General features: G+C 37.1%; 2 protein-coding genes across 3 annotated transcripts; both read right to left on the bottom strand.

Annotated features, from left to right (window-relative positions):
- Positions 1–4,210: 4,210 nt before the first annotated feature.
- LOC107757932 (C-C motif chemokine 20-like) lies at positions 4,211–7,904 on the bottom strand. 2 transcript variants are annotated; one of them, XM_016575539.1, is made up of 5 exons: positions 7,484–7,903; positions 7,001–7,130; positions 6,538–6,685; positions 6,399–6,431; positions 4,211–4,597 (listed from the first exon to the last, which is right to left on the bottom strand). In XM_016575539.1, exons 1-5 carry the CDS (start codon positions 7,542–7,544, stop codon positions 4,589–4,591), a joined length of 381 nt encoding a protein of 126 aa, XP_016431025.1. In that variant the 5' UTR covers positions 7,545–7,903; the 3' UTR covers positions 4,211–4,588. The 2 variants fall into 2 exon arrangements, with proteins under 2 accessions (XP_016431025.1, XP_016431026.1); XM_016575540.1 differs by lacking the exon at positions 6,399–6,431 and having other exon boundaries at positions 7,484–7,904.
- Positions 7,905–11,301: 3,397 nt separating this feature from the next.
- On the bottom strand, positions 11,302–14,162 carry pole4 (polymerase (DNA-directed), epsilon 4, accessory subunit). Its single transcript, XM_016575537.1, has 4 exons — positions 13,715–14,162; positions 12,279–12,363; positions 12,130–12,171; positions 11,302–11,523 (listed from the first exon to the last, which is right to left on the bottom strand). Exons 1-4 carry the CDS (start codon positions 13,964–13,966, stop codon positions 11,510–11,512), a joined length of 393 nt encoding a protein of 130 aa, XP_016431023.1. The 5' UTR covers positions 13,967–14,162; the 3' UTR covers positions 11,302–11,509.
- Between the last annotated feature and the right edge of the window lie 216 nt (positions 14,163–14,378).

The raw sequence follows: 14,378 nt of genomic DNA, 5'->3' as shown, positions 1-14,378 counted from the left end.
CAGTATTTTTATTTACTTTGAAACAAATTACATCCAAGGCAAAGTAGCACCCAATTAAAATAACACTATGCTAGTTTTATAATGCGGATTTGAGACTGTTAAAAACATCAAGGTCTTTGTAAATTGTTTAAAGTATAAATATTGTTTTAGAGTTAGTTGATGTCATTAAACCAGCATTATTAATTAATGCCATATTACCTCATACACACAATGCCATAACTCATAGATGACGCATGTAGAGACAAAGGGAACATTTTGACTTACTTTTGTGTTCTTATTGTGGTTTTGTTATCCAGTTTATCAATTATGTCATTTTTGTAGATGTTTATATGATATTGAATGATATTGTATTAAATTATTTATATTATGTAATGTTTCTTTGATGAATTTAGCTTTGCCTTACTCACTGTTTTGTGATGGACTGTGAAGTATAATTCCTCCCTTAAAGGCACAGTTCACCCAAAAATGAAGACTCTGTCATCATTTACTCACCCTCCACTTTTTCCAAACCTGTATGAGTTTCTGTATTCTGTTGAACACAAAAGAAGATATTTTGAAGAATGGTGGTAACCAGACAGTTGACGGTAGCCATTGACTTCCATAGTATGGAAATAAATGCAATGGAAGTCAATGGCTACCATCAACAGTTTGGTAAATGATGACAGAATTTTCATTTTTGCGCGAAGAATGGCCTTTAGATTCTTTGTTTGGATTCATTCTTGAGTACGATTTTTGTTTTGTGGTGGAATATGACTGATTATTCTAGCATGTGCTCCAGCCAGTTTGTGTTGTGCTTTGCTGGTTGTTTTAAGTATTTTTTTAGATCTATTTGCCAGCTTTATAAATATCCTCAGATTGTGCTGCCCATATTGAAACTGTTTCTGTGTGACATACTTGAATCTTTACCACAGTTTCCAAATGTCCCATATCAGTATCAGTATAATGGATTCACTTCACAATCCTCTCTGTTGGGTTTTGATAAATGGTATACACTTTTAAGAGAGAATGCTTTTAAATGCAAACTATGTGAAAATGGTGTAATGTTGTGTAATATTTCTTATTTATGAGTATTTATCTGGTACCAATTTATTTGTACTTATTAATTTATTTTGAGTTTGCCATTTTTAATTAATGGTCTAGTGTGGGCACTCATCACACACAGGTATATCTTTGTTGTGTTGACTTGAATTGTTTGGTATTTTGAATTCTGGAAGGTGTTAAGATGAATAAATGTCTCAGGAATAAAATGACTTACAGTGTTTGTCTCAACTAAACAAACCACATCAAACTGTAACCGATTGCCTGTGACAACATCATCCACCAAACAGCATCCTCTAGTGGTGTGTAATGGTAGGACTGAAGAATCTTTACCTGAATGCATGTTTTTGTGGATTGATAGATGAAGTAAAAGAAACCTCACACAGCTGGTTCTGGCACATAGCATGGACATGTACAGTAAATAATCCATCCATACACAGAAATGAGCAAATAAGTCACTCTGACATATTTCAGCTCAAACAGTAGAAGAGCATATAGTGCTATTAACACCAAGGTCATGAGTTTGATTACCAGGGAAAGCAAGAACTGATAATATGTGTATCTTGAATGCAGTTGCTTTTGATAAAATGTATGCAAGTCTGCCACTTAACATGTTTAAAAATTTTAGTTTTTTATTATTTAATAATACTGCTACTTAATGTGTTATTATTTATATAATTCACTGATTATTGAGACAAGGGACAAAACATGTTTAAAAATGTTAGTTTTTTATTATTTCATAATACATTATTATAAACGGATATATTTGTAGATAAAAGTCTCTGCTAATGAACCATGTAAGGGAACAGGTTTTTCTGAATTGTTTTTTAATATAACTTCACTTTACCATTTTAAAACAATAAATTGAAAAAGGAAAAAAAAAAATATTTCTTTCAATATTAACAGCAACCATCATCTGACAGGGTTAAAAAGTGATGGAGTTGACAAAAAAATGACAGAGTTGACAAAACTGTACGGTGTTGACGAAGGTCCAGCTGAGGTTACAACAACTGATCGACAAGACAACAAATTAAGACAACTAACTAATTTTTCAACTGTTATTTAATTTAATACAACAATCCTTTCAGTGGATGTCTCAATCTGAGTCTCCAGTAGCTTAGAAAATACACAAAGCTTATGTCAGGTTCAGTGTAATGGTAAACATTATTATGTGCTGCCATGTAGCAGCAACATAAATGTTCCTAATATGAATCCAAAGGATCTGTAGACTGTCTTTAAAACCCATCAGTTACGAAATGTTATTTGTGCCTGACTTGCATGGCTAAAGCAGTTGGCAACTGGCATGTTCACTCTCTATTAAAGGGTTAGTTCACCCAAAAATGAAAATTAGGCTGCGTTTTACTCACCCCCGAGGCATCCTAGGTGTATATGACTTTCTTCTTTCAGACGAATCCAGTCGGAGTTAGATTAAAAATTGTCTTTGATCTTTCAAGCTGTTTAATGCCACTCAGTGGGTGTTGCATTGCTTCAGTCCAAAAGAACTTAAATAAAAACCGCCCATCCATAAAAAAAGTGTCTCACACGGCTCCGGGGGGTGAACAAAGGCCTTCTGTAGCGAATCGATGCATTTTTGTAAGAAAAATATCCATATTCAAAACGTAATAATCACTTGAAACTGTGAGATCCACAATGAGCAGGAAATAGGAAAGGGTTCCTCAGAATTAAAGATGCCTACATTACCTGATTTATTCAGAAAATCCTGACGGGGTTGATGCAAAGTAATGACACAACTTGGATAGGCCTACGTATTTTTTTAATGGGAAATATAATTCAAGTTTTATGTATTGTTTGATATATTACAGATCGCTGCCTTTCAATATAAATGTATGTTTTTGAATTTGTTGCATTTTTCAACACTTTGTTTGGCAGTTTTACATTGGAGGACAGGTTCAATTACATATATTTCCAAGTATAGAGCATGCATTTAAAATAACGCTGAAGAAATAATAATAAAATGTACTCAAATATGGATTTTCACACTGGAAATAGTTAAGCCTGGGTCATTCTAAACCCCGGGTAAAGGATTCCTGGGGTTTCTTGTTTCACGTTTCACACTGCTCATAATTTAGCTGGGATTAACAATTAATCCTGGGTATATATGTATATATATATATATATATATATATACACACACACACACACACACACAGGTATATCTTTTAGATTTGTATAATGTAAATGGAGTCTCTTATGCTCATCAATGCTGTATTTATTTGATCAAAAATACAGAAAAAAACAGTAATATTGTTAAATATATCACTCCAGTTCACGTGTTTTCCATCACTTTTTGACATTTTCTCCTCAAACGCTTCCGTGACTGTCCAAAGCATATGTATAGCTAGAGATGCATATTAGCGGCTGTTTAATACGTAAGCCGTCCGCCATATTGGAATGTCAAAGCCGGTCCGTGAACACTCGAGAGCAATGCCGGCATCTGCACTGCAACTGTAGTTATACGCATTAATAGCTATATCTTCACTAGACTTCAGAAGAAGCTTTTGCTAAACTAACACAACGACAAGATGAAGCCATTAGCTAACAAGGCATTTAAAAGGTACTTTAGTTTAAAAACTTGTAATTGAGTTAATACATATTAAAAACACAAACCAAACCTGTGAAGGTTTATCCAGTTTCTTCAAGAATTTAAATTTAGGCATTTTTTTATAACCAGATGCTGCACAAAGTTGTTGCATCTTGAAATTCATTGATTTTTATTCTGAGTGACGACATATAGACCGTTCCAAGATGGCGGACGCGTCGACGTGTCTGGAGCGGTCGAATGTGGATTCTACCTATACATATCTATGGTCCACAGCACATGAATATGAACCACGCGATTGGCTGTCTGTTGCTAAGCATCTAGCCATAACATTGCAACATCGCATCGTTTCACACTGTACACATCTGACACCGCAAAATGCGGCTAAACCTGTTCCGGAGCAGGCTTTCATAAACCAGAGTAAAAAACGGTGATAACCCCAATTCCAAACTACAGGTGTTAAACGTACCTTTACCCAGGGTTAAAAACGTGGTTTAGAACTACGATAACCCCGGGTTAAGCACAGTGTGAAAAGACCTTTAACCTCTCATCCACTAGGAGAGGGGGAATAAGTTACTAGTCTTTTACAATAAAAACAAAATCATACATACATTTTTTTTCCCATTTATTATTATATATAAAAATTAGTTGTGTTTTAACATACACAAGATCATCTGTAATTGCACTATAAATTGGTCGAGAACAGTCATACCAGCTTACTGGACTCTATAGAAGAGCTTATATAAGTTATAGAGACTATACATAGCTGCAGAGATTATAAACAACCTTTAAGAAGTCTCAGAGAAGGATACTTTGGCATATAGATTAACAGTCATTTGAGAAGACATCTAAATATCACAATGTATCTGGATAACATAGTGTTTGGTAGTGAATGCTATGAGTCTACATATAATTTTCTTATACATATAAGAAAACAGTTGACACACAAGAAGGCTGGAGTTTCATGAATCACCTGTCCTCCCTCAACTTTCACTTGGTCTAAAAGGAAAGAAAGCAACTGTGATTACTTAAGTATTCATGGACATTACAAAGTCATAGTATAAAATATAAGTAAGTATAAAGACTAGCATTTAACCAAACAGACTAGTACCTAGATTAATCACATATGATAAACTTTGGCTCTAAAGTTGGTTCAAAATAAAATAAAAGAAATAATTAATAAAAAAGGACTATTCATTACAGCTTTACAAATTGTGTAACTGAATCAGAAACTATGGTACTAAAACTACTGACCATAAGTTGTTAATTATTAATATGAAACATCATATATTTGAGGTTTATTGCAAAATATAAGAAATATATACAAATCTAAGTTGACTGAACAACTAGGGACACATAATTTATTGGTAACATATTGGCTGATATCGGACATTTTTTTATTGAACAGTATCGGATGATATTGGAAATATATATTGGCTTGAGTAGTCTCAGATTTCATATTGGCCCCATAACATATATAGGCAATATATTGGCCAGAATTATTTATATATCCATGCATTCTTATTTACGACTCCTCATGGGATTAGACGGCTGAAATTTCTGTTTCCATGGTAACAGCGACTTCTCTGATCGGTGGATGTCTCTTCAGGATTATAGTAGTGTAGTTCTTCACTGGGAATTTACCAATTAAACACAAATGTTGTTTCAAACTAAGTTGAAATCACATTGATTGTGTTGGTATACAGAATCTTATACCTTTTCTTAAAGGGTTAGTTCAACCAAAAATGAAAATTAGCTTGTGTTTTACTCACCCTCAAAGCATCCTAGGTGTATGTGACTTTCTTCTTTCAGACGAATCCAATCAGAGTTATATTAAAAATGGTCCTGGCCCCTCCAAGCCTTACAATGGGGGTAAGCGGGTGTTCGGTTGTCAACAGTTCAGAAGACGTGAAATAAAGTGCGCGCATCCATAATAAAACGTCCCTCACATGGCTCCGGGGGGTGAATAAAGGCCTCCTGTAGTGAATCCATTCGTTTTTGTAAGATAAATATTCATATTTCAAACGTAATAAACACTTTTCTCTCACTTCCGGTATTCTGTCATATGCGGAAGGCGTTCCGGCGGATGACGTAAGACGTTGACGTTGCGTGATTAGTGATGAGCGCGGAGAGAGAACAAAACAAAACGCCGGTCACGAATTAGAAGCACAAAACGAGGATTTGTAAAGAAAAATGTCGGAGGATTTTGATATAAGCCAAGAGGAGACTGGTTTTCCTTTGCTAAAGTAAGGAAACTTTGTTTCCTTTGCTCCTGCATTTCTCAGAGGCGCGCGTGCAACGCATACGTCTTACGTCATCCGTCTGCATGTCTTCCGCATACCACAGTCAGCGGAAGTGAGAAAAAAGTATTACGTTTGAAATATGGATATTTGTCTTACAAAAACGAATGGATTCGCTACAGGAGGCCTTTATTCACCCCCCGGAGCCATGTGAGGGACGTTTTATTACGGATGCGCGCACTTTATTTCACGTCTTCTGAACTGTTGACAACTGAACACCCGCTTACCCCCATTGTTAAGGCTTGGAGGGGCCAGGACAATTTTTAATATAACTCTGATTGGATTCGTCTGAAAGAAGAAAGTCACATACACATAGGATGCTTCGAGGGTGAGTAAAACACAAGCTAATTTTCATTTTTGGGTGAACTAACCCTTTAACCTCTGATCTTATGGTATATCCGTCAGGTTGATACATTATCTCTAGAAATCAATTTATCGATGGAAAAATTTTTACTTCCACAAATGTTGCACTAAAATGGCATCCTGCAGACCTTGTTTACCTTGTTCATCTTTTGAGAGTTAACAACTGCGACCTGTAAAGAGAAAATTACACTCAAGACACTCAGTTTCTGGACCACAGAGCATAAGTTTTATTTGGACACTGATGCCGTTACTTCCTTAAATCCACGGAGATCTTACCTCTGACATGACGGGTAGATTCATATGTGGATGTAGCCACATGGTCCTGCGGGCTTTGGCTCCCATCCTCTGGTTCAGTTTCCGTAGTAACCTCTTCACCTTCCTGTCCCTTGGATCAGCGCACTTCACCGCCTTTTTGGTGTACAATCTGTCGTGATTCAAACAAGCGAGAACGTGAGCGCCAAGATCTCAAGAGCTCCCCCAAAACCTCTCTCTTTACATAAGGCAAATCCTAAATCTCTTAATCTGCTACGCTTCAAGTCAGTGCAGTCTAAATTGGCCTCTGTGAAGAAACAGTTTGGGCATTGTCCACCCAGCCTGAGTGCATTCTTTTGCTCTACTTGCCTGACAATTACCGCTCTCAGTAATAAAAATCTGACCTGCTTAGACAGCAATGCCTGTGAGCTTAAATAGGGCATATTTTCCATGTCTGTGATTGCTCCAGGATGCCTGGAATACTTGCATGATGGCTCTTATGCTGCAATCCGGCCCCTCTGTCTGCCTCTCATACCTCAGGACGTCTTTGGTCCGGACTTTGCCGTGAGAGTACTGCATGCAGCACTGAACATCTCGCTGCATTTGCACACCCTTCCCTGGCATAGACAGAAATCAAAAACCGGCAACAGAATTCAGCACAGAATCGCACCTGGAATCCATCAAGTATCATAAATTGTGCATATTAACTGGCATGCTCAACAGTTTGCAAAATAAATCATGTGTCTTAATCAAATTTGGACTCCTTTTTTGTCCTTTTTGGAGCTTCCTGTGCCTCCCATCATGCTTTAACACACCTCATATCTTCAGACATGCGTGAAACTCCAGCATCCGAAGCTCCTGAACCGGTCTGGCTATCATAGCATTATGCCTCTTTCCCTCCCGCCGAGATCTGGTCCCAACCGCCCCGTTCCAACATCACAATCAGATGCTAGGGAGAGTTTCACCTTACCTTCCAGGCAGCCGAAGAGGACAGCCCAGAGGAAGAGGATGGAGACAGTCTGCAGGAACATGGTGGAACCTCAGAGGGATTTTTTCCTCCGTGCTGTCTGCTGTCTTCTTGTGCTGTTTTTATTTCTCTCCTCTCTCCCTCCCTTCCCCTATTTTTTCTCTCACACTCTAACACACCCACACCCACATCTCCCTCACTCCCCCCCTTGTGTGCTGTTTTCACAGTCGTAGCATCTCCCCTCACTGTTGAGAAATGCACAACTCTCTTCAATTAACACGTTGAGCTGTGCAAGTGCTGGTGCGATGATTGGCATAATCGCTGCAATTTTGAGCCCATCATCCCTGTTTGCTTGAGAATTTACAACTGCAAAGCTCTCAATAATAAATCCATACAGAATTCTTCCAACATTAGAAGAAAGAAGATTAAAAACAGCATTCTACAATTATATATGTGTCTGAGGTCGAATGCTGAAGGGAAGGAAACACCTTACATTAAAATGCCCAACTTTTGGCAAACTTATGATTTATTGCAGTTGAAAATGTGGGAGCAGGATAAAATACAGTCCTGAGGTCTGTTTTGCAGGGAGGAGTGTGAGAAAACATTCGAACGAACAAAACATCAGGAATCAATAGGGATACTCATGTGCAGACATTTAGAGCCCGTCCTCATGTCGAGTTCTTGAGTCATGTGGAGAAACTGTTGGGACTTTATGGTTTCGGCATACCTGAGATCATTAGATCGAAAATATGCCATCTGCGTGTCCAAGGTGGGTGTGTAAGGCATGCAAGAATTCAGCTGCAAAAACATACCATGTCCATGACCTCACTTGATTCCATGGGCCAATATCTCGTCTTGCCCCCATATCTCGTTGACAATTAAGGTATCACATCGAATAAAACATTTCAGCTGCTGCTCAAAGAAAACTCTGATCATTTGGTGAACCAAGAGCAAGTTCACGGGCATTTGACAAATGCACACAACTTTTACATTAAACAAACAGCATCATCTGCTTGAGTATTTGGGGGGAGTTTGTTCCATTTACTTGAGTATTCCTAATGAGAAAAAATTGAGGATAGTGACTGAGAGGTGGCAAGTTTGAACCATTGCCCATGAGCCAGAAACCTAATCCAGATGAGCTGTCCTTGTCAGATAACATGTTTGTTAAGTGAAAACACCTGCATCATCTTAGGTTATGGATTCATAATATTCAGATTCTGTAAATTCAACATATGTCAAACTACACTGCCTGGCCAAAAAAAGTCGCCATTTGGATTTAAATAAGCAACTAGTGAAGAGTCTAGGATTGGATCATTTTTGCAGTGATTAATATGTTTCTGGCATGCTATATATTTTGCAACAATCATTTTAACCCTAACTGATGCAGTGCATAGCTTTTTATTTCTTAAGCAACCATGTTGGAAGATGTATCCATGTCCATATTCCAGGATGACAATGTCAAGATTCATTGGGGCCAAATTGTGAAACAGTGGTTTAAGGAGCGGGAGTAGTCCTGAACTTAACCTGTTTGAAAGTTTTTTTTGGGATAGGACTCTCCTATTGTCAATACTAGATCTCTGCCAAAAACTCAAGCCAACTCTTGATGGAAATAAATGCTGCATAAGTTTGTCAAAACAATGCCACAATGAAAGCACAATGTTATCAAATCCAAAGGCGCTCCAACAAAATATTAGAGTGGGCAACCTTTTTTTTTTTTTTTTGGATAGGCAGTATAAAGTCAACTCCAGCACATCCCAAGACTTTCAATGGGGTTAAGGTTAGGACTCTGTGATGGCCACAGTTTGAGCCTGATGAATCTTGGCATTGTCATCCTGGAATATGGACATGGGTACCTCTTTCAGCATGGTTGTTTAAGAAATGAAAAGCTACACACTGCATCAGTTAGGGTTAAAACAATTGCTGCAAAACATGCTGGAAACATATTAATCACTGCACTAATGATTCAATTCTAAAATCTTAAGGATCTGATTATTTAAATCCAGATCTTCTAAATGAAATCTAAGTCTTTGTTTATGCTAAACTCGCCACAATGCAGAGACGTGGTTATTCAGTTATTCTGAATGCTTTAGCTTGTTTCATTGTGAATACTAATTTGTTGTGGCTCTTATCAAAAGATTGCATTCTATTTACTGTAGCATTTTTACAGTCTTTTACCGTTAAATTCACGGTAAGTTTTTACAGGGTAGTCTGCTTTTATGGATTACCAATTAAATACAAATGAACCCCCTTTTCTCAAAAGCCATATGACTTGTAGTGTTAATGTAGCACAAACAATGAAGAACATGTACTGTGAACATTTAATACTTTGGGTTAAGGGTTTATTCAAATTCCTAATCCTAAGTGTGAGCAATAGCAATATTGATGAATACTAATAAATACTTTGAGCTCTCCATAGAACAATGATAATGAATTTTGCAGCTGGTGAGTTCAGTCCCTTGCAGAACAGTGTCTTTCTGTTAACTTGTCATTGGAGCATATCACAAATACCCATCCACACAAAAACAACTATGCAAAGAATTCTCAGCATGCATAGTAGAGTTATTCATCATGGTTTAAATTGCTCATGTGATGACTCACATACTTGCTTGTCTTAATCTAAAATTAATTAACTTTATGTCCTGGATCAAGACAGAAAGCCAACTTAACTAACGTAAAATATTGGTTTTCAATTTTTTGGCAACGTTTTTATTTCTGCTGGATCGACAGCATCTCTCACACTGAGAGGCCACCAGGACTATCCATTCATGGCAGACTGTTTTCCCCTGGGGACATGCTTTAGATAAATCTCAGGAAAGACACATGCTATGCTGTGATGATCGTTCACATTCTACTCAGTTCCTCCTGAACTGGTGATTCATAAAAATCTTTGGATACGTTGGCAAGTAAAATATTGTCTTTAAGCTCCATGCCTGAAGATAAAGTCCTAGATATTTACAGGTAAACAGTGATCTCATCCTGGAAACTGAGGTCGACTGACAGTCTGATTATGGAATAGCCTCAGATGGCACACTGTTCATAGTCCTTTCACTGACTGTCTGATGCATATTGAACACAAACCTGCAAAGCACACGCAAAAATGACAAGCTTCAGTCAGATTTTTTTCTACACAATCACCAGAAGTCACTGCATAACTCAATAAAAACAAAATTGTTTTAAAAGCTATTGTTTGCATATAGCGGCTGTGGACTTTAATTCTCAATTATTTGTCCACAAGTCTACAACATAGGGTGTCCCATTTGTCACTTTAGGTTTCAAAACGGTGCCAAAATGACAGGAAATTAGTTCTTTAAATTAATAGTTTTTGCAGTAAGAAAAAGTCTTATAACTATAAGCACTTTCAAAAAAAGAACTGATCACAGTTTGCCAGGTTAGTGCCATCAAATATGTCCGGGTTTATTTTCTGTCTGTGTAATGGATACTAATTAATTTTGGATGGGCATATATTTTAGACAAAGCCTACACATGCATTTTACGGTATTTAATTATTATTTTTTTTTTACAATTATTCATAGAGAAGCCATAATTTGAATTGTTTCCATTTCCAATCACTGTAATATGATCGATCACATTTATGGCACGTAAAAACAAAAACTGTTATTCATTATTCACATGTTGGTCAAAAGATCTCCGCTGGTTTTAGTGGGAAGAATAATTTGCGGACCAGACTTTCTGCTGATAACCAAACATCTGTCAATGCAAGAAACACACACAAAAAAAAATAATAAAAAAAATATCATACAAATTTTTTTTTGTCCCTCTCACACAATGAACAACACTCTTGAGAAAAAGATAAAAGAGCTTCACTTTATTTAAACACTAAACATTGTTATAAGAATCTTAGAATATTGAAAAATACAATTTGCACTTTACAACCATACAATTTTATCAAACTGCTAAAGCATTACCAACATCACAATGAAAAAATAACATGTTTTGATTTCTCAAATCTGAAACGAAACTTCAGAACTTGTTGACAGTCTGTATATTCATATCTATGCACCTTTTCAGTCAGTCCAGGGTACCTACACAAGAGTTATACAGAAAGCAAATAGTTGAATTTAATGACATGATCTTGCTTACACATGGTTGAATTGCTTCATTCCACCAAAGTTTGATTCAATTCCCCGTCATAGGTTGCATGTCACATTATACTTTTGGGTCTAAACCGTAGCATCAGCAGCCAAAGTAACACTGTTGCAACTGTTTATCATTGTAACTAATAATTTAGGACAAGATCTTTCAGCAATTTAGGACAGATTGCATTCATGCTGTGAATCATCAACTGTACTCAGACCACCTTTGTGAGCCGATTCACTGCAGGTTACTGATGGACTTTCACAAAAAACAAGCGAACCAAACTCTAGACAACAAATCAGAATATCTTTGTTGAAACAGCCATGTTATTACCAACTGCCTTTGTTTCTGAATTCCTAGAATCAAAGGTCTTCGTGGTCACATATAATCTGCCACCATGGCAGAATATTGTTTGGTTTTAGGTTTACCATTCTTGGAAAATGAGGTTTGAAGGGAGGAAAGAAATATAGGCAATCAAAATGATCCATAAAACTCTTTCCCACTCCTTTAGACCTTTGCCAGCAGGAAATAACATTAAATTACGACTCCCTTACCTTCCAAAAATGCAAATTCATCTATTGCTTCAATAGCATTGTCTGCCAAAAGAGAAAAAGCACCAATCATTACAGCATCAATAAAATACCACTTGTTTTTTTTGTTAAAATTCGATTTAATCCATTTTAGAATTTAATTTATAACTTACCCAAGTCTTTGCGCTGCAGAGTTTTTCTCTTTCCCTGTTGTGCATAAACAAGAGCGTCCTTGGCGATCATTTCAACAAAAAGCTCCTGCAGGCAGACAAATAATTAGTACCATTTTATTAACGGAGATACAACCGTCTTTACCCACCCGAGTGTATAGGAGGTGCCATCCATAAATTTTTGTCCTTGGCCCTGTGAATTCAAGCAACGGCCCTATCAAGGTTTACATATCAACAAATCTAGCCTAGTTTGAACTGCAATTCAGAATATCCAGACAGACAAGCACTGTATCCATGCATGCGACAAACCCAGACAAGCTAGTATCAAAATGTTTTAATACCTCCTCTCTTATACATGTTATCAGCTGCTGCGTCATAGCAGCAGTCATATTTTTCTGGCACTGTGAGAACTTCATTCGAATTTTCATTGCTAAGGCAATTACAGTAATTGGCGGTCAATGTCACACTTTATAGAGAACTTATGGTCCTCGGATTTGAGTGCTTAGTTATTAATATTTAGTCATATTACATTTGCGATAAAATAAAGATTTTACAACCACAAACTCAGACAAACAAAACCATGAATACATAGACCTAAAGATCTCAAACTGACAGGCAAAAGGAGAGAGACAGAGAAAATCTTACATTCATTGATTTTGCACATCCATTTTTATGCCCTGAAAACATAACTGTTTGGTTTTCTGTGATCCATTCTATACTGTTGTTGCAAAATCTGTTGGTTTGTCATCAAGATCATGTTATCTAGCTGGCTTACATTCAAATGGTTTTATTGAAATTGCAAAAATGACATCAATAAAAAAAAGTGCAAGCCAATAACCTACCAATCAGTAATGTTTTCTAGCAAGCATTTATAAATGGAGTTATATAATGCCTGTTAAATTTCCAGCTTTTTGTTCTTTTTTTTTGTAAATATAATATGTAATTTTATGCAGAAAATGTTTTTGTACATTTTGTATTTCAGAAAAAGCTATCACATTGTTATCTAGCTGGCTTACATTCAAATGGTTTTATTGAAATTGCAAAAATGACATCAATAAAAAAAAGTGCAAGCCAATAACCTACCAATCAGTAATGTTTTCTAGCAAGCATTTATAAATGGAGTTATATAATGCCTGTTAAATTTCCAGCTTTTTGTTCTTTTTTTTTGTAAATATAATATGTAATTTTATGCAGAAAATGTTTTTGTAAATTTTGTATTTCAGAAAAAGCTATCACATTATTATTATTATTATTATTATTATTATGTTTACAGAAAAAAATATAAACAAGAGACAGAGTGTAGGCAGAGAGCGAGAAATAGAAGTAAAACTGTATATTTGACACAAAGAGACAGGCAGAACTTAAGTTAGAAAGACGAAGAGACAGAGGAAGGGAGGGAAAAGAGATGAATCCAGCACGTGTAGGTGTGTGTATCTCACCGTGGCTTTAGCTATGATGAACACGGACTCTTGACTGGCTAGACTCACGTCCGGATCGGCTTTCATCAGAGTTTTGATGCGGGACAGCGGTAACTTGGCGAGGCGGTGCTGCTGCTGCTGCTGCGCGGCCGCGGTGGGCCCAGCTTGCCCATTCCCTCCGTCCTCCTCCGGCTCGGCGCTTCGGGGCTCGTCCTCAGCTCCGCTGCGGTCCACCTCCGACTCCGCGGGAGCTGCAGGCGCAGTCGCCGCCATTGACGCACGCGGCTCTTAACAGAACGTAATCTAAACCGAAAGCGGATCGTCTAATCTTCTCCCGCCAAATCTGACTGTAAACACAACCTCGAGGCGGACGGCGGAACAGACGTCACAGCGCCACGTCATTTTAGCGGGTCAACTCATTCTGTTCAGTATAGGTCAGTTAAAGTCCATTAAACAGCGCCATTGACTAATTAAACGCACTTCCAGGAAGGATGATTTTTAATTGATCACAGATGACGTGTTGTTTCCTCAGCTCAGAGAGACTGATTGGTGATAACAACAGAATACTGACTGCATACAAGGGGAAAAAAATAATTTTGATTTGAGGGGCTGTCTGAATCAAAGCAAATATTGGAGTAAATAATCTGAATAATGTTTAACCCTGTAATACCAAAATATAGAAAAA

The sequence above is a fragment of the Sinocyclocheilus rhinocerous genome, unplaced genomic scaffold, assembly GCF_001515625.1.
Source record: "Sinocyclocheilus rhinocerous isolate Xijiao unplaced genomic scaffold, SAMN03320098_v1.1 scaffold324, whole genome shotgun sequence".
In the NCBI taxonomy this organism is placed as follows: Eukaryota; Metazoa; Chordata; class Actinopteri; order Cypriniformes; family Cyprinidae; genus Sinocyclocheilus; species Sinocyclocheilus rhinocerous.
This window is presented reverse-complemented; position numbering and strand designations above follow the sequence as displayed.